The sequence below is a fragment of the Lissotriton helveticus genome, chromosome 11 (genome assembly GCF_964261635.1).
Source record: "Lissotriton helveticus chromosome 11, aLisHel1.1, whole genome shotgun sequence".
NCBI lineage: Eukaryota > Metazoa > Chordata > Amphibia > Caudata > Salamandridae > Lissotriton > Lissotriton helveticus.
Genome location: NC_136072.1, coordinates 708,282,025 through 708,306,619, shown reverse-complemented (window position 1 = coordinate 708,306,619; position 24,595 = coordinate 708,282,025). Strand labels below are relative to the sequence as shown.

General features: G+C 47.3%; 1 protein-coding gene across 1 annotated transcript in view; it reads left to right on the top strand.

Moving 5' to 3' along the window:
• The window catches only part of LOC144791798 (guanylate-binding protein 1-like), a 246,677-nt gene that overhangs the window by 27,423 nt on the left and 194,659 nt on the right, over positions 1 to 24,595 (top strand). The window contains exon 2 of the mRNA XM_078666568.1: positions 17,609 to 17,865. Within this exon, the coding sequence (XP_078522694.1) occupies positions 17,673 to 17,865 (193 nt within the window). The 5' untranslated portion in view covers positions 17,609 to 17,672. The remainder of the gene's footprint in view (positions 1 to 17,608; positions 17,866 to 24,595) is intronic.

The window sequence follows — 24,595 nt, the reverse complement described above, 5'->3', positions numbered from 1 at the left end:
GGCTTAACTCCGTCAGTACCCCAGAGGTCTCCTATCTGGGAAATACCGATGAGGTCCCACTTCTGGAATCCCTTGGAACGACCCAGGTGACCCAGTCGCTCGGAGGCCCAGAGCGGGGTGGCCATGGTTAGGACATTGTGCCAGTCCATGTTGCGTTGGGCGGTGTGCCACAGTTGTACCGTGTGTAGGGTAGGCCCCGTCAGTTTGAGTCCGCTTAGCCGCGAATACAGCGCTGTTTCGTAATTCCCCCCGGGATGGAGCCACCTATCCATGCAGTATCCTGGTTCGTTACCAGCGCTATATGTACCTTGATTAACAGCGGAGAGATGTGCGGCCCAGTAGCATCTGTGGATGTCCGGCAAGGCTATACCCCCATCGTACCACCCCAGAGTCAGTTTCTGCCGAGCTATCCGGGGGGTACCAGACCACAGGAGGTTTCTCAGCGTCGCCTCAATAGCATGAAAGTAGGAGGGCGGGACCAGATCAGGGTAATTCTGTAAGGCATAGAGGAACCGGGGCAGCGCCATCATTTTAAATAGGGCTGCCCGGCCTAACAGGGAGATCGGCAGCTTTCGCCAGGCGGTGGAATCGCGCTTGAGCCTTTGGAGGGGCGGAAGCAAATTCCTCTCGTAAACGGCGGCCTTTTCCTTGGATATAAAAATCCCTAGGTATGTAAATCCTTCAGTGGCCACCTGCATGGGACAGTCACGCGGGAGTATGGGGTTGGGACCGTGAAGAACGTAAAGAATGGACTTGTTCCAATTAATACTGTACCCGGAGTTCTTGCCAAAGCTGGCGAAAATGTCAAGAGCTACGATTGTCGATTTCCGGGGCCGCGATAGGTACAGGAGGATGTCATCGGCGTATAAGGAGATTCTATCCTCCCAACCGTCTGTCCAACTAAGTCCTTTCAAGGAGACGTCTTGTCTAATCCAGGTGGCCAGCGGTTCGAGGGAGAGGGCAAACAGAAGGGGCGAAAGAGGACACCCCTGGCGCGTCCCCCTCTCCAGGGTGAATGCCTCAGAGACCTTGTTGTTAACGACCATTTGGGCTAGCGGTTCTGTATAGAGGAGTCATATCCATGATATGAAGCCAGGACCGAAACCTAGTTTGCGAAGAACCGCCATCATGTATGGCCACTCGAGGATGTCGAAGGCCATTGCTGCATCTAGCGATACCACTGCATCTTCTTTTATCGTGTGACATCTCCCCAACACCCCGTTTAGCCGGCGGAGATTAAGCTCCGTATTGCGGTGCGGCATAAAGCCTGATTGGTCCGGGTGGACCAGGGTAGTGAGGACCGGCTGGAGTCTGTTGGCCAGTATTTTCACTAAAATCTTAGGCTCCGCGTTTAACATGGAGATGGGGCGATACGAGGCACACTGCTCCCTAGGCTTCCCCTCCTTATGTATCGCTACAATAGTCGCTAGTCTTTGGTCCCGCAGCAGCACACCCCTGGTCTTACTTTCATCGAACATACGTTTAAGATAGGGGCTGACACTATCAGGCTTGAGCTTGTAAAGCTCGATTGGCAAGCCATTCGGTCCAAGTGCCTTACCGGAACGAAGATCTCGGATCGCACGCTCCACTTCTGCAGTGGTGAGCGGCGCATCCAGAAGGTCCCGCTCCGCCTCAGAGAGGGTCGAAATCCTAAGATCCCTAAGCAGTGCAACCGAGTTCTCCTCGGGGTGGTCAGACCCCCGACTATAGACTGCTTGAAAGTGGTGAGCAAATTCAGCGACTATATCTCGCGGTTCAGTAAGGACCGTGCCGTCCGCCTTTCGAATCTCGGCCACCACTCTACTGGCCTGTTGCTTCTTGTCTAGCCACGCCAGGAGTTTACCCGCCTTGTCTCCCTGGTCGTATATCCTACCCTCCCTGGTGGCAGTAATCCTCTTCGCTGCCTCGGTTACCATCGCCTGGTATTCCGCCTTTTTTATTGACAGTCTATGACGCGCCGCCGGCGTGTCCTCAGTTCGCGCTGTCTCCTACAGTGTTCCCAGGTCAGTCTCAATCGCAGCCAGCTGCGCCTCCCTCTCTTTGCGTCCACCAGCGATGGCTGAGAGGGCCTCACCCCGCAGGACTGTTTTAAAGGCCTCCCATGGTGTGACTGCTGAATCTACTGAGCTGTCATTGCTGACGCAGTAGTTGGTTATGGAGAGGTTCAGCGTCTTACGGAAGTCCTTGTTATCGAGGTACCAGGCGTTGATAGGCGCCACACAGCCCTCCCGTCTATCGCCCACGGTAAGGTGGGCCATGACCGGCGAGTGGTCAGAAATGCCTATCGCCAGATGCGTTGCCTCACGCACAACTGTATCTCGCAGCAAAGGAGGAAGTATGTGATCTAGGCGGGAGAAGGAGTGGTGCGGCCCAGAGAAGAAGGTGTATTGCGTGTCCGTGGGGTGAGCTAGGCGCCATATGTCGGTAAGGCCGAACGTTTCTAAGAAGTCCCCCAACCATCTCTGTCCTTTAGGCGTATCCCTGGGTGGATGCCTGTCTAGTGCACCGGAGACCACTGCATTAAAGTCCCCCCCTATGAATAGTTGCCCATCTGGGAGGGACAGAAGGAGTTTACCAAGGTCTGCGTATGCCTGTGACTGTAGACCTGGCGGAATGTATGTGGACACTAGGGTTAGTCTACGCCCTTCCCATTTACCCGAGAGCGTTGCAAAGCGCCCCTGCGGGTCAATCTCTGTGTGGTCAGGAAGGAAGGGGAAGGTGCGTCGGAGCAGAATTCCCACCCCTCGGGATCCCGTGGTGAAACCAGAGTGGACTGCCAGCACATAGCCATATCTAGACATGGCGTGGCAGTTATTGCCCAGCAAATGAGTTTCTTGTAACAATACGACATCAAGCTGGTGACGCTTGAGGAACTGCAATACCATGGTACGTTTTAGCTTGTCCCCCAGCCCATTTACGTTCCAACTCAGTAACGGGGTTCCTATTTTTAATGCCCTGATAAGGGCACAATGCTGAGTCAACCTGACACTTTAAGATCTTGGAGTTAGTGGTTAGAAATGCATCTTTGCGTTATCTTGTGGGGCTATCTTTGTGGTTAACAACAGTAAATAGATCTGACCCAGAAAGTCCAGGGGCTGTAGTCACTTTTTCCTTTCAGGTCATGTTCTAAGTTTAATCCTTCATTTTCTACAGTCCAGGATTCAAAGGGTGTTGTATTTAAACACATTCACACTCCTATATCCTAAGAAAAGGTGACTTCTGAAGCATAGTTTACAAAAGTGCAAAGTACGCAGTGCTGGCAGCCTCACACTATTTGCACAGATGTTCAACTAGTGATAGTGTTTGTTTCGAATAAGGAAACATGCAATTACATGAGGCAGGGGACTGGCTTCTGGTCAGGTGCAACATCAGGAGGTTATATACAGGACAGTTGCTAACACAGGGGCATATTAGCGAGAACCTCGTTAAAATTATCGCCATTTTAGCGGCAGGAAACTGCCACTAAAACGTCGATAATGGGCCTGCTAATATGTGTTATAGAATTCCAATAGAAGCCCAGGTTAGATCTCCTGCACATCTAACCTGGGCTTCTATTGGAATTCTATAATGCATATTAGCAAGCCCATTATCGCCGTATTAGCGGCAGTTTCCTGCCGCTAAAACGGTGATAATTTTAATGAGGTTCTTGCTAATATGCCCCTCAGAGTCTTCGTCTCTCCACTTACAGTACACGGGTAGGACATTGACCTGCACAGGACCATGTAAATGATTTCACTCCTAGGAGTAGAAATTAAATCCTGAACACCAAAGCTCTTGCCTTGTCCTCTGCATTCATTGTTCCTTCTGTGCATGAGCCGTGTGCTAGGCTGAGACTTCTACTATCTTTCTCAGGCTGCCATCATGAAACATGCTTTTTCACAGTAGGAAGCACTGGGGCTGAATTCCAGCTGGAGCCCCCACAACATGGACTCAAGTGTGAGATCGCAGCATCTGGCTGTTACCCTTATTGAAGCAGCAAAAAGGAGAAGACAAAGGACAGACCTAACTAAAATGTCCTTCCCTGGAACCCCACCAAAACCTCTCCTCTTCTCCCTGTCATCCACCAAATGGCACTCAGGGTGACCAATCTACATCTCCTTGTTAAACAAAAGACTTCCTAGAATTTCTAAAGGCAGACGGTCTTGCCCTACTCACCTTAGTGTCTGATCTCCTCCCTCCAGCTACAATAATGCAGGTAATGCACTTCCACTGTCTGGAAAGCTATCCCCATCCCCTGGCCATGCTAAACCAGTGACATCCATATGCTTTGCTTTGGTACATGGGCAAAGCTTTTGTTCGTCAACTGTTAAGGGTACACTTCAGAAGACATGGGCATTTGCACAATCTCCTTTCAATGTTTGAATTATTTATCCTGTTTATTCTCTCATGTTGCTTTGATCATCAGGTTACTGTGTCATTCTACGGCAGCCTAAAGATATTGATATGTCCTTGTACAAGTGATCAGCAATTACTTTACACTTCCAATCCTGGAGCTGATCAGCTGTCCATGTTGACGCAGTAGTTTAGCAGAAGCCTAGCAAGGGACAGACTGTGTACCTGATTTTATTACCAATGAAAAGTGGCAAATATAGGACTCTCACATGCAAATAAAGATGTTCCTTTCTACATTTTAGCATCCCCAAAGAGCATCCTACCTCATAAGTTTGCTATATGTGCCTGAAACCCTGCATGAACATTTCGATCTTGACTTAAAACTTCAGATTGTCGCCGCACCTTTGGTTTCTTTGCATGGCACTCACCTATTTTGCATCCTCTTCATGCCTCCTCTCTGAGTAAGGCCTACTTTAAGTTGCGTGTATGTTTGCCTTATTCTCTATAATTGTATGTGTACTAACTGCCACACCTCATCTCAAACATAACAACCCCTGCAAGTTAACAATGCCTAATCTGCAATCGCTCGAACTCATCCATTAATCCCCCGACCATTCATATTAACTCACATACTTTCCAATAATGATAACTCATAAATGCTAGTAATTTTAATCCTCCTCAAAGGCACTGGGGTAAATACATTGAATCGTCTCCTTGAAAGAACAAGACTAAACCCAGTATGAACAATAACCAATAACCACTGGATTAACCAATTATGTGGGTTCTTAGAGCAGTGTGCTGCCGAGCAAAAAGCTCTTCAACACCTCGATAGGGTTAGTAAGTGGTATACACACGTAACTGCTATACAATACAATGTATGCTAAGCGGTCTGATATCTTTATGTAGGGTCCACTCCTACTCATTCCTTCACTCTGTCAGCTCATCAATTGTTGACTGCTGAGAGGGGGGGGGAGGAGGTGGGTTTTGGGTCAGAAAATAGTTAAACCCTGAGGTGTCATTTTGGGTTAAATGTTGGGTAATCTCACCTCCGGCAAATACCACTGATTCTGGTATCCCACTTACTTGCTAAGCGTGTTATCGCATGTCTTCGATGCACATTGCCTTGGTTGCTGTACCCAGAGACGATTCACTACCACACACAGGGACAAATTAGAGGGAACCATGCTTATGTCTTTTATTTCTAAGTTTCGTTCATTGTTGGCCGCAAAATTGTCTTGCATGTCATGACATATAAATATAAATCTGCTGAAAAAAACAAAGGTTAAAGTAACGTTATAGTTAGGAGAGCATTTCAGTGACAAACCACTGAAATTTACCAGTTATAGTAATCTCAAGTAACTATGACTCGCTCCCCCTCATTGCACAGTTTTTTTCATAATTAATTTAAATGCAGATGGTGCGGTGATATTATCAATGATGTCATGAGTGATGTAATATTTGGCGTAATTAGCAGTGCATGGCCAGAGCACGAGTTACCTTAGAGCACAAGTTATACTTACGATGTAATTGTTGAATGTAAGTGGTTTTGTACGTTAAAAAAATTATATTGTCTCTGAAATTACCATGGGGAGCAGGGTAAATATGGCAGGGTCTAAACTGGGGTGGCGTGGTGAGCAAAAAAACTTAGGATTAAACCCAGATCTGTGACTGAGGGTGAATGTTTGGTTTGTTCAGCATTCCGTCCATCATCTGTTCTTTTTGCTTTTGTCACCCTAAGTGGTAAGAATATGCCCAGACGTGGGTCCAGTTCTCACTGTGCCACTGGATTCTAGCTAGCCTTGGTGATGAGGGGTGGAACCCCGGAACCGGTTCCAGGATACTGGTTTCCGATCCAGGGAGGACCTGGCTTGGCAGTTCGGGCTGGACTGTGCCCATGGCGAGCAGGAAAGCTCATTTTGCATATGTCTGAACTGGGGTGGTCTGGTGAGCAAAAAAACAATGGGTTATTCACAGACGAGTGACTGGGGTTCATGTTTGATTTGTTCAGCACTCCGTCCATCATCTGTTCCGTTTGCTTTTATCTCCCTAAGTGGGTGTGGTATACCCAGATATGGGTCTAATGCTCGCTGTGCCACTGGATTCAAGCTAACCTGGCTGATGAGGGGTGATAACCTGAAACTGGTCCCAGGATATTTGTCCAGGGAGGACCTGGCCTGGCGGTTCGGGCTGGACTGTTCCCATGGGGAGCAGGGTCAAGATAGGTTTGCATATGGCTGGGTCCAAACTGGGATGGCATGTTACGCAAATAAACATTGGATTAAACCCAGATCTGTGACTGGGGGGTTATGTTTGATTTGTTCAGCATTCTGTCCCTCATCCGTTCTTTCTAAAATTCTCACCCGACTATAGCGTCACTTTAACTTTTGCTTTATTCATTGAATTTCTAGGGCTTTTTTTAATGTGAAGTAATGTTGTGTTAACACGTGTCCCCCTCCCCCCATTTACACATCGGCCTCAGGGGATGTGGTCTTTAGGGCCTCGCAGAGGCTTGGGGAGGGGGCCCTTAAAGAAATATTTTACACCGGACCCTGGTGATTTCACAAAACACAGTGATATATGACGATGACATCTCATTATGTGATTGGTTAATGACTGCCTTCACTGGAAGCCACGTTGTTTTAAAGTCACTTTCCCTGTGTTCTGGGTGAGTGGCTTAGATATTGCTAAGTATTAGGTTTTATAGTTTTCTCCTACTTATTACCACTTAAACTGGTGAAAGGTGGGGAAATGTGATAGATAGTTGCTATCTTTTTTACCACACTAAATATATTTAAAAAAGTGACAAAATAAAATACTGAAAGAAACTATATTTCAGAAATATAGTGTTCTACGGTGTAATTTTAAACTTTTTATATATTTAATTCTTCATAAAAATGTGTTTGGAGTACTACAGAAATACAGAGGAATTAGCATCCAACTAAAAAGAATTGAAAAAAAGTAAATTTCTTTAAAAACATGGTAGTTCCTAGGTACTAGCTCGGTACTCTGTACACTTAAAAAAAATAGAAAAATAGAAATATATTTCCGTACCTAATAGCATTTTAATGAAGTGGTGTACGAAAGTAAAATACCATGTAGTAAAGCTGGTTAGGCTTCGCTATGTAATACTCTCTCAATGCCCCAAAGATGGTCCTTGAATTTACAATAATAAATCCTCAGCTCAATCCTGGTAGTGTGGCAAAGAGCAGTCAGACTTTACTAGAGGAACATGTGTTCAGAGAACCAACATGAACGTTAAGTAATTGTCGGGACTCAAAAAAAAAATCTGACACCAATCTATAAAAATAAAAGCAGATTTTTGTATAAATTTAGATACCAAAACAAAGTCAATCGGATGTGTATAACTAGAGTTATGGGTTTTAGAAGCAAAAACAGATCCATGCAAATCAATACTGGAAAACCTTAGCATTGTGATCAATTGTAAACAAGCATTGGCATAGCCAATAGGTCCCGCCTTTGGGACCTTATAAGTATTTAGTTATGCAGCACAATATCCTTACTGCAACAACATTAACGGTTGCATGGCTAAACACTTATAAGGTCCCAAAGGCGAGGCCTATTGGCTATCTCAATGCTTGTTTAGGACTTGTGCCCTGACTAGGCCACGGGCCAAGAGAATGGCGAAAACACCTTCTAACCTTTTGACGCTTCAGAGAGTGCACATGCCACTGGTTACACCGGTGTGTGTGCACTCCAGCCCTGTAGGGTGGGTGTTGTGGTTCTTAAGAAATGTACCGGAGGGGGGAGGAGCTGGCCCTTCCCACCTCGCCTGGCTGAGGTGAGGGAGGGAAACTATCTTGGTGCTGGGCTCGCAAGAGCAAGTGGCAAGCAGAGCACAGAGACCCCTAGTGACTGCTAAGCTAACCCCACCCCTTCCATTTATGTAATATTAACAAATCAGGAACAGAAAACACAAAGCCGACCGGTTTCACAACGGCCTACTACAAAATGAGGAAGCCGGGCAGTGGTGCAATCAGGCCCTGTTCGCCGAGTGAGCGGGAAACGGCTCTGGCTGGTGCCAGCTGACCCAGTTTATTTCGCCTCTGTCACTGTTGCCCTCTTGCATGGCCTCTGGATTTACGACACAGGAAAGTACCACATTATGTAGCAGGGTTTACTAAACTATGTGGCATTAAAGGCAAACTAGGCAGCATTCTGTATTAGTATGACTTCTGTCATTTTTACAAGTTTACTCTTTCTGGGCAAAGGCCTCACTTCATTAGTAACTGTTTAACACTCAACAACAGCAATAAAGAACTTAAAGAGGCCCCCGTCAACCTTTGCACAGGGCGTTGAACTGTGCGGCAACACCTGTCACTGCGTTTTCAGTAACATCTCATCCATTTAAGATAGAAACTTGTTTTTTTGCATATTAAAATGTGCAATTTATGCAACAGATGAAGATTATGCCGCAAATGCGGCTAATCATAATTATGCTGCAAATGCTGTGGCTGCAGAATCACACATTAGCAGTGGGCCTTGCAGAGAGTGAGGTTCCCAATTGAATTACCTCTGCTCGACGCTCATCGGGTAAAAGGCACCTGCTTGCATTTCCTTTTGATTTTTTTCACTTCACGGTTCATTTTAGTGTTTGTATTTGAATAGCGTGGATCGGACACAAGGAGCATTGATCACCTTAACAGATGATACAATACTCAAATGTTGAACACATATTAGGATCACAAAGGCGACTTATTATAGCTAAACTACTTGCACCCTGGGAGGGCAGTGCCTGTCTTTACCAGACCTCTAATTATTGTGTGTATGACCCAGGTGTAGTGGGGTCTCCCTCCCAGGTGATCTACTGGCAGCAAGTTAGTTAGTGCAGGCCACATTAATACGTTCATCCTTCTGTGGTCAATAATATGGGAATAAGTTATGTAATGGGCTCATCTGTTAAGAAAACGTGAGTACCCCGTGGTCTAAAACTATAGAAGAGTCAGGTTGTTCAGTAGGTGTGCTGTCAAGTGTACATTCCTTCCCACAGGAAGGTATCGAGTTGGCCCAAACTGGAGTCTTAAGAGCTGTGTAGTGGGTGCCTGGGGTTGGCAGAACAGGCCTGCAGAGACTACAGGCGAGAAGGGATACAGTAATCTCCTTATCAAAGACTTCATCACATCTGAAAGCGGTTTGGGAAGGCCATTTTAATCAGCACTTCAAGGGCAATCTAAAATTTGACCCCAGGCTTGCTGGCAGCAGAGAGCGAGGTCTGGCCTTCTTCCAAGCCGTCTGTCAGGCAGCTGTAGCCCGGGGTGTACAGAGCTGTGTCCGGCCCGCTTGGCTCTCCTCACACCCTGGATGGCCCGTGCCCTTCTCTGCCCTTCCGGTGCCACTGTCAGGGGCGGCTCTAGGCTCATGGTGGTCCTGGGCAGGGAGCGTAGGTAGGGGGCCCCAGAAGAGGGGGTCTGGGTGGGGCGGAGCTCCCCGAAGCTCAGGAGGGGGAGTCAGGGTGTTAGGAAGTGGAACAGAGCCGGAGGCCACCAGATCCCTGCCAGGGGCCGCCACGCAAATATGTATCCATCCTCAGAGGATTATTATATTAAGGATATATATTGGCGTGGAGGCCCCTGGGGTTTGGTGGCCCTGTGCCGGTGCACAGCTTGCACATGCCTAAGGCCGCCCCTGCCACTGTAGACAACACGTTGGGCTCTGTTTCCAGCTTATTTCCTAATACGATTGCTTGTTTTGGCAAGGATACAGTGATCTTTTCTGATGGGCTGGTTTATTATGTTTCATAATCTGCCTGTTGCTGTAGCTGCATCGACGTCTTCGAATTAAACCAGCTTCAACAATTGGGAGGAAATGTTAAGAAAAATGTATGTTTGTCTGTAGAAGTCTGCACACAGTCAAGAACTCACACGCCTGGTTTGTTGATGCATATGCAGGCTGTCCGGACAGTTTAACCCCTTGGATGCGTCGGACGGCCGGGGGGCGTCCGACGTTACGGTGGGCGTGTGCGGAGGACGGCCGGGGGCCGTCCGAACCACGCCCACCTTTTATTTCGCAATTCCGCCTCGGTTAAAGGGTTAAATTAAGAGCAGCCTTATCTTGCGGTAGCAGAGCCATGCTGGCGTACCAGATCAATAGTATCGACACAGACACCACAATTAAAGCTCGGCTTTTATTTAGGGAGTATTGTTAACTTTTACCAGCATTTAGAGTGTTATTTCTAATTGAATCCAGGTACTCGGCAAAGGGGAGTTGCGGGGTAAGCTGGCACAGAACTGCTTGGGCGTAGTGCAAAAGCGCCATCTAGTGGTCTTTCGAAGTAAAGCCTATGGCATCTGGTGTGCCTGAAAAGGAGTGCAGTTTATCAAAACAAGCACGAGAGTGGTGCGCGTGCGTACACCACAGCGAGACATCTGTTTTGCATTATCGCGCCCACGTAACTGTGCACGATAATTGAAAACAGATGTGGCCTGTGCGGTTAACCGCAAGCAATAGGCCGTGGGCGGAGCAAAGGCAGGACATGCGCCTGCCTTTGCCCAACTGCGTGCTGCCTTTCTCAGAAAGACGCATGCAAAAGCCAGTAGCCTGTGACGAAAACAAAACCACACGCACAAGCGTGTGGTGAGCTTTTCAAAGCCCCTTACAAAAAGTCTCGCTACAGGCTCGACCTAAAAAAGCACTAGTGACGATCAGTCACTTGCAGGTCGAGTTGTGTGGAACCCACTTGGGTTTAAGGTGATATGGGTCCTAGGATGAAGCCATGACAGTCAGTTTTATTTATGGTTTTCCTGGCTATCCTTGGTGCTGACAGGGGAGCCTCAGAGGAGCTGGTTTTACCACTTAAACAGGGCGGGTATGGAAACGGGTATAAAAAGTCGACAACGGGGCCATTGCTGTGGGCAGTGAAGGTGCTGTGGAGTTCCCTCATGTCGAGTGAAGGTGGTGGTTGCCGGACTGACCACCAACAAGCCTTGGCAGCGGTAAGGTCAGCAAGCTGTTTTCGATGTCCAGAGGTGAGGGGAAAATGGTAGTTACCTGAAACTTGCTGTAGGTCAGGACTACATTTCCCTCAATTCACTGGACCATCTACTTTTGGGCCTGTCCTCAGAGGGTCTGATGGCCAGCGATTCTTTGTTACGTTGGTTAACTGCGGACTGCAGGTGACTAGTGCAACTAGTCCAAGGGAGTCTGGTTTTGCCTTTGGCTCTCAAATGGGTCCCTGTATCCGGGGGAACTGATTGTTGGTCCGGGACGAGTCACAGTCATGCAGTATCAGAATGCTTGCCTTAGATGCAAAGTGTCAAGCCTTTGTTTTTTTTTGCAGGTCCTGTTGTCGCAGACGCGGTCTTCTTTTCTGTCCACTTTTGCAATTTAAATCAGAACTGAGGGTCAGGTGCCAGGAGAGTGCCTTATGTCCTAGATTTAGAGGTGTTGGTGCAAGTGGGCAATAGGCTACTAGCTCCAGCTGCTAATCTGCCTTTGAAGTGACCACATCGGGGAGTGTGATACCTTTTTTACCCACAACCCTCTATTCTACCACTTCGAAAAATGGCAGGAACGTTCCTTAGCTGTACAATCCAGGTAACCCACCCTAGGGTGTGGCTAGCCTTCTGAGGGTGTACGTCTCCTGACTACACAATTTCCCCCCCGTCCAAATACAAATGTGCCTTGTGCAGAGGAAAGGCTGATTCCTCCTCTGGGATGGCAGCCTGGATGAATATCAGAGGCAGTGTAAGATTTGAAGTTCACCACCTTGATGTGCCACTTCACTAGCCGTCCTGCCAGGCCACTGCTACTGACTCCTGGGAGAGTTTGCACCTCCTAGCAGAGGTCCAGATTCTTGTCTTGGTGGCAGAAGCTGTTGGCTGCCAGCCAGAGCACAGGAAAGCCTGCAGCTTTCAATTTAGGCAACCTCTAAGGTAGGAACTTGGGTGCCTTCCATATCGACTCTGACATGAGAATCATGTCAGGGGTGATGAGGCAAGTTGCTTGATACCAAACATTACATACTTCGGCTGTAACATAATGGAGCTGGCAGCTTCTAGGTTAACCGGGTGCCACCCCATGTTACCCTATGGACCGATGATCACTAATAGTAGCCCTTAATGGAAAAAGCTACTATAGGGACATTTGAGCTTGCACTTATGTCCTCACCTTTTATATTATGCAGCCTGCCGTCTGGGCCCAGGAGGCTTTCATTAGAGGTGACTGGAATATATTAAAAATAGTGCTTTGAACTAGCCACACATGGTGAGGGTAAAGTTGAGTTTGTACAGTTGGCACTGCTTCTGCAGTGTCAGTCCTGCTGTCGCCTGTTTACTTGGGTCACTCAGGGTGGCTTGAAAAAAAGGGAGCGACCCCACTGGCCAAGAGAAGGGGTACCACAGGTAAATAAAAATTGTGAAATTCTCTTGGGAAGATCAGAAAACTCACAATAACTCCTAGTATTCTCTCATATCTCTTACACGACACAGTTCGCCAGCTATACACACTCAGTCAAAAGACCCCGGACCCTATTGGCCTATTATAGTAAATGTAATACAACAGGGAAATGCATTAAAAAGTTTTTATTAAAAAGATTTCTTATGGATCAGGGAAGGGCACTGTCTGCAGTTAAGATAATATTATTGGCCATATGATAATGCTGTTCAAACTTGTATTTATGATTCATTAGTTGTAAGCCTTTATTATTAGGGTGAGCACTCTAAGTAAATGTTGTACGCTCTGACTGCACTTCTGACAGTGGTTTCAGTATAAAAATGTGTACGCACGTTTTCAAAGATTAGCAACATGAGGCTATGTATAATGCTCCCATAATGCTCTCTGACTTGATGCAAATATTTGCAGAAGCTTGAAAACAAGATTGATGATTCTTTGCTTTCAATATAAAATGTTCATAAAAAAATGAAAGCAGGAAAAAAACATTTTGCTATAGTACTGTAAAATTTCAAGTACAATTTCTTTGCTGTATCATTTAGTAGCGTGTTGATGCATGCTAGTATTTCCCAAAAAATATTCATAATGGAGAATCAGTGTAACCAGTTTCGATAAGATTATGGGAAACAAAAATAAACAAGCATTGTCAAAGCCAATATGGCTGAAATTGGTGGTCAGCTTTTTAGTTTTGTCAATGTGTGACTTGTTTTGGCATGGTTTTTGCAAAACTTTATTGGTGTGGGAGCTGCTGGGCCCTCACCATTATAATAAACATTGGCAAAAGCAAAAACTGTTTTTGGTCTAAAAAATCACACACTGTTACAGTAGTTACTTGCACTGAACAAAACTACTTTGTGTGCAGATATGCTCCTTGTGAAAGAGCAGAATGCTGTCACTCACAGTGAAGCCAGCCGATACAGAGACAGAATTGTAATAAACACAAAAGGTCATAGTCAACGCCAGATCAAATTAGGGGCCCAATTATTAAAGAAAGTCTCATAAGTGCACCCATGGTTTGTGTCCTTGCATTGACTATTGTTTTATTTCTAGAACCAAGCAAGCCTGGTACAGGTAAGCATAAAAATACTTTTCAGTAATAAATTACTTGTATGAACACAGTTCAAAATTGCAGTGTAACTTGTACTGGTTTTGGTTATAGTTTTAAGTGAGCAGTTTGCAACACATTGCAGGAATAGTACATTCAAATAAATGGGCTTTTTAAGTAAAATGCAGTTAATTACTTTTCAGATTACTTTTGCTAACACAGGACAGGATCCTAAATGCATGGTTGTTATTCGGCTGATTTTTAAGGAAAATTTGTAGTTTTCAAAAGTCGACACTTAGTAACTTTTTGGGAGAAAAAGTGTCAGTGTTATTCGATGAGAAAAAAGTGGTTATCGGTTTCCAGGTAGGTAATTGGTCTATGGAGTTAGGGTCCTGGGGTTCGACTCAGGGGTCTACCAGGGTCAGTGATGCACTGTTGTTGCACCCTCAGCGGCACTCGGGCAGCCGGGTGCAGAGTGTTGAGGCCCAAAGTTATCCTATAGAGGATAGGGGGACTCCGGTTGGTGGCTGCTGGCAAGCAGGCCACTTGGTTGCGGGAGCAAAGCTCATAGGGTTAAGCTCAGTGCAGGTTTGGGACCAAGTTATCACAAAACGGGCACCCTCAGCGGCACTAGTGCGGCCGGGTGCAGGGGCTGTTTTGAGATCCGGTGCCCTGTTGATTTCAATGGAGATTCTTCGGGACATAGAAACACTGCAGGCTGGGGACGAGGATCTTCCTGGAGCGACCAACACTTCGAGGGGTAAGTAGTGATGTAGAGGGATGGTTAGGCGCCACTGGGTTGGGCACACAAGGCAGTGGGGCGTCGGGTGCAAGGGTGCCTTGGGATATCGGATTTTTTTACCTGCTCTGGTCGCAGTACGTGGGGTCCTCTGGATTGAGGCTGCAGGCTTCGTCTGGAGGTTTGAGGCAGGTCAGGGGTCACCAGATCTCGGGTCAGGATCACCAGGGGGACCTTCTTGTTGTGTTTGTTCACTCAAACTCGGGCCGGGCTGGGCGGGGTTAGAGTGGGCTGGATTTGCGGTTGCTGGCTGCAGTACAATCACGTCCGATGTTCACGGGAGAAACCGCTTGGAAAGTGAATGCAGGCAGGTCCTCCGGGGTTTTTGAGGTTGCTCACCATTGGACACACTAGGGTTTTGTAGGAGAAGGTTTGAGGGGAGACAGTCCTGTAGGGCTGGGGCCAAGTCAGTGGTCGTCATCCTCTTGTTAGCTCTGCACAGCTTTTCGTCCTTTTTCTCATTCTTCATTTCTTGTGGTTGCTGGATCTGAGGAAGGAGGTTCAGGGTCCCCCTAAATACTACATTTAAGGGCATTACAGTAGGTAAAGGGCAGGGACCAATGGGTCCCTTCCCTGGGATGGGTTCACCCCCTATTCTGGCATTCTCCAGTGGGAGATGGGAAGGAGCCTGTCCGTGGTTGGCTGGGTCCCCCCATCTTCAAAATAGCGGGGATTCAAGGTTGCGCTTCACCTCACCTCCCCCACCTTAGGGGTGGAGTTGGCAGAGGTGGGCACACCTCTCCTCCTCACTTTGTTTCTCCCGCCGGGTCTCCCGCCCAAAGGGGGGTAGAACCTGTGGGGACCAGTTGCGGAGTACAGCAAGTGGTCTGGAGAGGCTAACAAAGGCGGTATGGTATGCCTTTGAAGCTTCTCCTTCGTAAACCCTGCCCATTCTGGGGGAGGAGGCTTGGCACCTCGTCCCAGGATGTGCATTGTTTCAGGCCCCCGAGAGCGGCAGGCTCTCGACCCAGGGGTCCAGAAACATGTCTGGTGGTGGCAGCCTCGGTAGTCACTCAGTCAGGTCATTGGGAATTGGTCGAGTTTCAGGGGGCATCTCTAAGATGCCCTTTGTCATGCATTTTACATTAAATCCCACACTGGCATTAATGTGGGTTTAATGTGCTGAGAAGTTTGATACAAAACTTCTCAGTCTTCAGTATAGACATTATGGTGCTGAGGAGTTCGTGATGACAAATTCCCAGCACCATATACTCTTAATGGCAGAACTGCACTTACAGTGGCCAGGAATGGACCTTGGTACTGTAGGGGTACAGGGTTCATGCACCTGTACCCTCACCACTGGCATAGGGCACCCAGCTAGAGGGTTGACTGATGGATGCCAAGGCAGTGGTTTGTGGGCATGGCACACAGGGATGTGTGCCATGTCGACTCTTCACTTTGTTCTGCACCAAGACACGCAGCTTACAAAGGCAGTGTGTGTGTGTGTCAGGGTAGAGGGCCTCTAAGGGTGGCTCAATAGGTGCTGCAGCCCTTAGGGACCTTCTCTGGTCACAGTGCCCTGGGTACCTGTGGTGCCATTTACCAGGGGCTTACCTCTCGCCGGAGATGCCAATTGGGTTTAGGCTTCAATGCAGTTTTAGGGAAGGGACACAGGCCCTGGGTACCTGAGTGACAGGAGCCCAGGACACACTCAGTCAAAGCACATCAGCAATTCATCAAAAAGTGGGGGCATACCATGCAAGAAAGAGGGCACTTTCTCACACCTGAGAATCGAGTTTCTGCAAATATGTGTCACTTGCACATCACCAAGTAAAGCTTCTGGTTTGTTTTGCTCCTATTTAAATCTTTGCATCACAGTTCTTAATTGCAAAAAAATGTGCTGTCTAAATACCTGATGTTTTGAATTTTTCAACTATTCATTTACAGGCTATTTACATGTTATGTATTAGAAAAGAAACTGACATTTTCAGGCAACTCACTTGACAAAAAATGCTCACTGTAATAAGAGAAAGAAAAATAAACTCCATTTTCCAAGCAGCATTTAGTAAAAAAACAAACTGACATGTGATCTCTTTCCTTGAACAGACAGGAAATGTGTCAAGATAAAAGAAAAATTGAATGGCATCTTTGTTGCTTATTGACTTTCGGAGGGGTGGATTCTGATTAGTACACTTGTTAAAATGAAACTCCTCGTGGCTTCAGACTATGTGTGATAAACTGCACCTATTCTGAGTTCAGGGGCAATAAATAACTAGGAGATTCTGGTGGCAAACTCCCCATGTCACAGTAAATACCACACTCTTTTAGTTCTGCCTCCATTGTAACATCTGTGATCAGCTGAAACTGTAAAGACAGAGCTCAAACCATCTGATAAATAGGCAAACACGGTTTTCTTTGGCGGGTGAAAAAGTAGCGACCCCCCACCAACATTGGACTGATAAAGGAACTGTTTGGCATAAAGCCATGCCTCTGATCTGAAAGGAACATGTATGGAAACCTTTGTTGCAAGCAAAACTGTAACCATAACAGCATGAATTTGTAGGTTTCGCTAGTACATACCTGCCAACTCACTCAATGGCACCGTGTGTCATACAATTTTGGCTCCCTTCACACAGTCACCTGGTGTGGACCTGAAATCACACGTTGGCAGACAAAAATGAGCTGGAAAACACTTTTAGAGGCGTGAAAACACATAAGGACCTCGGTGGAAGCCTCAATGACCCTTTGTTTTTTATTTTTCTGGGAGAGGCACGTAGGGATGGGTGTTGGGAGGTTGGTGAGGGGCAGAGTACCAACCCCCTAGCTCTTGGCATGAGGCCCCACCCCCTTCAATGCCCCGGCCGCCCCACATGGTGGCATTAATTTGTAAGTTGGCAGGTATGCTAGTAGGATGCAGGCAATGTCGTAGAAGCGCCCCTAGGATTCAGTGCAGCCTGTGGGTTAATATATTGAAGAATCCTTTAGTTCCCTGTTTATTACATACATGCACACTCGTAGCTAACTCACAGTGCTGTTTGTTCAGTCACAATATTGCTTATTATAATAATGCTTCCTTTTCTTGACAGATCCCAAAACAGTGTCCTGCATCATCATCATCTGGTCCATTCAGTACCTTCTCTGTAAGAAATAATGGCTGCCCAGGTCAGTATGCCAGCTCCTGTGTGCCTCATTGAAAACACAGCAGAAGGAGAACTTGTACTGAAACGAGACGCCATAGAGATTTTGGACAAGATCACTCATCACGTGGTAGTGGTGGCCGTTGTGGGGCTCTATCGTACTGGAAAGTCCTACCTGATGAACAAGCTGGCGGGCAAGAACAAAGGTGAGAATTTTCTTGTTTGACCCAATCTGCGTCTGGAACATTAACACATTTTTACTAGATGTCATGGGATTCACATGGGCGGCTGGAGGATTTTAAAAGTGGTGAGGCGAAAAATGTTGTACCCTAATGTAATAAGCGAGCCCGAACTGAAAAAGGAGGGTGCAGGGGGTGGGGGTCCTCCCCCTGCTAGAAAAGTTTGAAAAAAGAAGATTCAAATGGTCGGTTTTACACAACATATTTACCGCAAATTGTTGAAAAAAAGGGGGATCCAAATATAGCATTTTTATGAATAACTGGTTTGGAAAACCACATTTTGAGAGTGAGGGCCCTCTACGTTAAAAAAGGAATACCACTTTTCGTAACTACATACCTGGATCACCTTTTCGCAATATCTTGAGATGCATTAGCATGTGTGTGTTTTTTGCCTCCGTAGTTTCCTGTGCACACAGAGACGTTAATCATCTGGGGCTACGGTCCCACCCATACTTTCTTTTTTTAACAGGAATAAGGTTGGCGATAAAGTTATGTTTAGCGGTTGGGTTTAGATTAGAGCAATAGAGGTGTTAAGTGATAGTGCAAGGGATGAGGTAAGACACTCTGTGCGAATGGTGGCATGAAACCCTACTCGCAGATCCATTCGGGCGACTTCGGCGTAGGAACGTCTGCAGAACGCTATAGATTAAGAAGACATATTCGGGTCCAAACCAGTACTGAGTGGTTATGACAAAGATGACTGGCAGGTTATTACAGTATACATCCCAGGACCTGCTGTTGCCAGATAATGCCCCGGGGTCATAAAGCTATAACAGACTGACCAGAGTCTGACACAGTTACAACTGTATAATCTAGGACTGTGCGCACACAGCAGTGTGACTTTAAAAGTGCAGTTTGGACTATGCTACATAGCCCTTCCCTGCTCCAACCTGTTGTGAAATAATATTATTGTACCACATTGTCAGTGTGAGACAGTTCACACAAGAGGATTTACCTGCGCATGAGATAAGCCAGTACCTGTGCCAGATCCACGTTCTCCTCCTCATTCTCCTCGCCACTACCGTGGCGACTTGTGGACTGGCCTCTGGTGGTTCCCCAGCACCGCCAACGACTCGTTCTGCTACTGCAAGACCCCATCACCCATGTCTGAGGAAAAGGACAGCCACTCTACCTGGCCTCAAAGTGACGGAATCACTGATAGTTTAATATCTGCAGAAAATTCTACCTGGTGGCGTTACATGTTATCAACTGATGCTCTAACTACATGATATCTCGCCGTGGTATCTGCCACAGCTCACCCACCACGGATTTTTGGCCTCCCTTGCTTATGGGCAGCAGTCAATTCGATCCTGACATTGACACGAAACTTACACTCTTGAAGAAACTTATACTAAACTTCTACTAAACACATACCTAAGCAACACACACAGAGTACAGACAATACACTAAAATAAAGCCTGATCGCAATTCCAAAGGACAGACACTATACCAGCTACATACCTGTAGGCCAGTGGTTCCCAAACTTTTTTGACCCGTGGCTCCCTTGACCAAATTGGCAGTTGAATGTGGCTTCCCACCATTTTTTTACCGGTGGGTCAGGCAGTAAATTATGCTAAGCACAGATTTTTTGCTTAAGTGTTTTAAGCCACGCCCTTTATTACATCGGTGTAACGGAGCGGCTGCTCCATCGGAGTACTCACAATATCCCTCCCCTCTTGTTTGCCCTTCACAGCACGAACTTCCCTCGATGGACTACAGTGTGAGCCCCTACGACGGTGAGGTGATCCACTGGCCCTTTAATTCCATGCACTTGGACGAGTGGGTGGAGCCTGATGACGAGGCCGCCACGTCAAATGCGTAAGCAGGGAACAGCCGGGTGTGCTTGTTCACCCAGAGTGTAGGAGGAGACCGGAGAGAAAGATCGAGTGTGGAGCGGAGCGTAGTAGCAGATCTCACAGGCGTTCTCTTCTCCTTAGGAAAACCTGCACAGACTACCTGTACGCCTCAATAAAGCCTTCAATAACCAAGACCCGTATCTTGCCCATTCCTCCCGCCCGCGTTACAATTGGCCACGTCCCTTTGAGACCCCCCCCATTTTTTTCATCCCACTTAAAGCCCTGCATTTACATAAATGTAGGAGTACTTCACATGTCATACTACTAGCTGCATGAGTTTGTGTTTTCAAAAGCGCCGCTGGAATAATGTGATTTTGCTGAAGCTGCTGTTTTTTGCAAAATTAAGGATGAGCTGCATAATTCACCATCTGCTGCATAGTCTGCAGATGTTAACAAAACATAGTTTCTACCTCAAACAGATCAAAAGGTACTAAAAATGTGGCAATAAGTGTTCCCACGTGTGGAAAGACACTTGGCAAAGGTCTTTCAATGGCTTATTTATGTATTTGGCTGTTTAACTGGTAGTAATGAGGTGGAATGTTTGTCCCGACAGAATTAGTATGTGTAAAAATGACAAAATAATGAAGTATGCTATCAATTTTTTAAAAGTTATTTCTAATTGAATAGTGAGGCAACGTCTCTTGGAAATTATTCCCAGTGTACCACACACAAATATATGTGTTTGCTAAAAACTTTCTGTAGCATAGAATGCGACCCAGAACTGTGGTTTAAGGTCTGAAGGGACAAGCCATGTGCAACCTCCTTAATGAAGCATGACTTGTGTCAGCTCACCAGGATGTGGAAGACTGACAGTGGTGGCAGCGACAAATTGTAGTAGCAGGACAGGTGTTTTTACCGGTCACCTGCCAGGGCGAGTTGCCCACTGGCCCGCCTAGTCTTTAAATTGATCTTTCCTCCACCCACAATTTAGTCTTTCACCTCATCAATGGGAGACATAAACAATGTGTACATTTTTACCCTATGAATGTTGTAGGATGTGTGTGGAGGATAGATGCAGTGTAAGACTATGGACCCAGGGAGCATTGTTCTGAATGTTATGGTGCTTATGTGTTTGAAAGATTACGTCCAAGTTTTAGGGCAGTGGTATGCCTCACAAAACATAATCTTGCATTCTTTCAAAATAAACAGCAGAAAAAAATCGTACTGGTTCACAGCTGTCAGGAATTGAATCGATGTTAAGCCCTTCCTATGAAATACCTTTTCTAGTCAGATCCGAGCTCCTACTCTACAAGATTTCCTTACAACCTATCTCTTGAAAAAACTGTCCTACAACCGCGCCTGCTCATCCTCCTGAGGTGGACTACCTTCACTCTTTCCACTACGCATGCAAATAAAATAACTTTGGAAAGTGTGTAACGCAATGTTGCTTTGCTTTAGCCCCGGAACAAACATGAATGTATTTTACCATAACTCCTCATCTTTATATATCCTTTAACATTCATGTTAGTAGGTCCAGTTCTTCTGATAGCAGCGTGTTCTCGAAGTCAAGCGAACGGGAGAGACTGGCTATAGCCTGCGGCGATTGATTTACAGGCACCACGGAGGGCCCGATTGTGATGCGTGTTGAAGGTGGCATTTCAAACCCCCCACATCCTGCGCGGCGCCCCTGGCTTCTCATCACGGTGCACCGGGGTGCCGCGGCACACACTTTGGGAACCACTGCGGCAGTACAGTCTAAGCGTGCTCCTTTGTTTCCCGGGGAGTGCCGCAGTTTTCCTTCACATGTTTAAAGAGTGAGAGCGCGAGGACAGCTGCACAACAGATACATTTACATTTTGTAATATTTAAAATGTAAAAAGGATGAAAAATGCACCTTGTAATGGTGGAAAGAGAATATGTGATTACGCTGTACAAGTATGCCCCCGTCTTCCGGTGTGCTTTATAATTCGTAGAGTGCCATTGAACTTTCAGTGCCCCTTCCTCGCTGCCCGTGCCCTCACACCGTAGTGTATTCTCCTCTGTCTACTATGTTCGCACTAGAGTGCTCACATCTCCGTTTGTGTGTCATCTCCCCCCCTTATCTCCTCACCCCCACACACCAGTGCCAACTCACCTGGATGGTGTTTTTAGCCCCTATTGCCAATTAGTAGGCTTTTAACCCCTTAAGGTAGCCGCGCCCTCTTATAGAGCCTTTTACTGTCCAGAGCACGCTCACTCCCTGTGACATGTGTCCCGGCCACCAATATGCCTCCACCAATCTGACATCACGCCCTATGTGCTGTTACACAGTTACTTTTGCCCTCACCCCATCTGTCCCTTCATCATCTTACATAGGTCTGAACTCCTCGGTATACTTTCACCTCGATTACATTGCCCTACTTTAGATGCATTTTCACTTTTGCAACGTGTTCTCACATATTCATGGTACAGAATCTGTACATGTTTGGTTAAAATAATCTTCACAAGACTCTTGACTACCTGTGCTAACTATATACAGCATAAAAAAAGAAAACTTTCCAAAACATAATTCACTTTTATTTACATATAGATCTGAGGACTTTTGTGTTTTATTTTGCGGATTGCAGTAGCAGTTGCAAAGCAACTGAGGTGTGCAGAATGTTCGAAACCGAGAAAAAAAGGCGCCAAACAAAAGTCATGAATTACGAAACTTTGTGAATGTTTGAGCATTTAGTGGCAGTCGGCGAACTGAGCCCCTGAGCTGGGAATATGGCGAGGCAGACGAGTTTCTCGAACCCCTGGCGTCTTCGTTTCGCGTGCAAAATTCCTTTCTCGAATGGGATTTTGCGCGTTTCTGCCAAATATTTTGCCCAGACAGTAGCCTAACCTGTTTTAGGTTATCCTAACCCGTCACAAAAAGTTTTATACTTTTACTACGTTGGTTTAGTTGCCGGTAGATATCTATACAATCGTTCACTATCTTGGGGGAATCTCACAGTGTTTCTTTACCACACCTTATTTAAAATTCGCTGTAACTGTGCTGCTTTCGCGGCAGCGTGAAATAAAATTACTTCATTCAGTTTACAAAGTCACTCTGCAGTAGTTCTAATGCACGGGTACTCATAGTACGGCCCACGGGCACACAGCGGCCCGGCAAGCCTTTCCTGGCGGCCCGCGGACCGTCCAAACATCGTACCCGTGTTTCAATATATATAAGTGTGTCAGCAAACACCCCTGTGGCAGCGCAACTCAAGAGACTCTGCTGCTCTGTGGAGGTGGGCGATTCCCACCATAGTCCGAGTGGAGCTGTAGGGGCTTAAGAGGTGAACAAAGCCTTATTAACATGTGAATGGTCTTTTAAATACCTGTGAAGTGCTCGGGTGCGGCTGTGTGTGTGTGTGTGTGTGTGCCCGGAAGCTGTCTCAGCCAGGGCACACACAGGCAGGGTGAGATGAAGAGGGTGAAAGAGGGAGAGGGAGGAGGTAGAGGGGGAGAGAGACAGAGGCAGACTGAGGGAAAGCGAGGGAGGTAGACAGAGGCAGACAGAGGGAGATCGAGGGAGGGAGGCAGACTGAGGGAAAGCGAGGAAGACAGGGAGAGCGAGGGAGAGCAAGGGAGAGCGAGGGAGAGCAAGGGAGAACGAGGGAGGCAGACAGAGGCAGAGCAAGGGAGAGCGAGGCAGAGCGAGAGAGAGAGACAGAGGCAGACAGAGGGAGAGCGAGGAAGAGCGAGGGAGGGAGACAGAGGGAGAGCGAGGGAGGTAGGGAGACAGAGGAGCGAGGGAGAGCGAGGGAGGGGGAGGAGACAGAGGAGCGAGGGAGAGGGAGGGAGACAGAGGGAGAGCGAAGGGACAGAGCGAGGGAGGGAGACAGAGGGAGGGAGGGAGACAGAGCGACGGAGGGAGGGAGACAGAGCGATGGAGGGAGACAGAGCGACGGAGGGAGGGAGACAGAGCGAAGGAGGGAGGGAGACTGAGCGAGGGAGGGAGACCTCAGGGTGAAGGAGACCTCAGAGTGAGGGAGGGGAAAAGAGACAGAGGGAGACAGAGGGAAGGAGGGAGAGGGAAGTAAAGAGAGAGGGAAGGAGAGAGAGGGAGAGGGAAATAGAGTGTGGGAGAGGGAAGTAAAATGAGGGAGAGGGAAACAGAGAGAGGGAGAGGGTAACAGGGAGAGGGAAACAGAGAGAGGAAGACAGATAGAGAGTGAGACAGTCAGAGTGAGTGAGACAGAGGGAGAGAGGGAGTGAGACAGTCAGAGTGAATGAGACAGAGGGAGTGAGACAGTCAGAGTGAGGGAGACAGAGAGACCGAGGGAGAGAGAGGTAGAGAGAGGGAGGAAGAGGGAGGGAGACAGAGAGAGAGACTGAAAACGAACGAGAGAGAGAGAGAGAGAGATGTGTATATGCCGGGTCTGGTGGCTCAGTGGACGTAGGCGTCTGCTGCAGGGACCAGTGATCAACCTCATGGTACCAGTTTTTTGCACAGCGGAGAGCGCCCCAGCCGTGCCATTTTCTCTGTAGGCTGCATGAAAGCAGCCTACATAGAGAAAAGGGAGAGTGCGCATGACTGCTTTGGTCGGCTCAGGGGCCGGCAAAAGCAGTCAGGGCCCACAACATTTGGCAAGCCACTACCACCCCTGCCCTCGAGCAGGACCGCCCATCCACCTTCCCACAACCAGGCACTCCAGGCACTAATGCGTTCTCGCAGTGCGAGAAGCAGAAACATAAAATGGTAGTTTTACCATTTTATGTTTCTGCTTCTCGCATTGCGAGAAAGCAGGGGAGCGACACCCCTATGGAGGGGCCGCCACTGAAGGGGTGATTAGGAACTCTGAAGCCAGGACTCAGTACTTTGGGTATTTGCATCTTCAATATTGCCTTATGGAAAGTTACTCTCATTCATCCATATGTAACCGTTTCTGTTT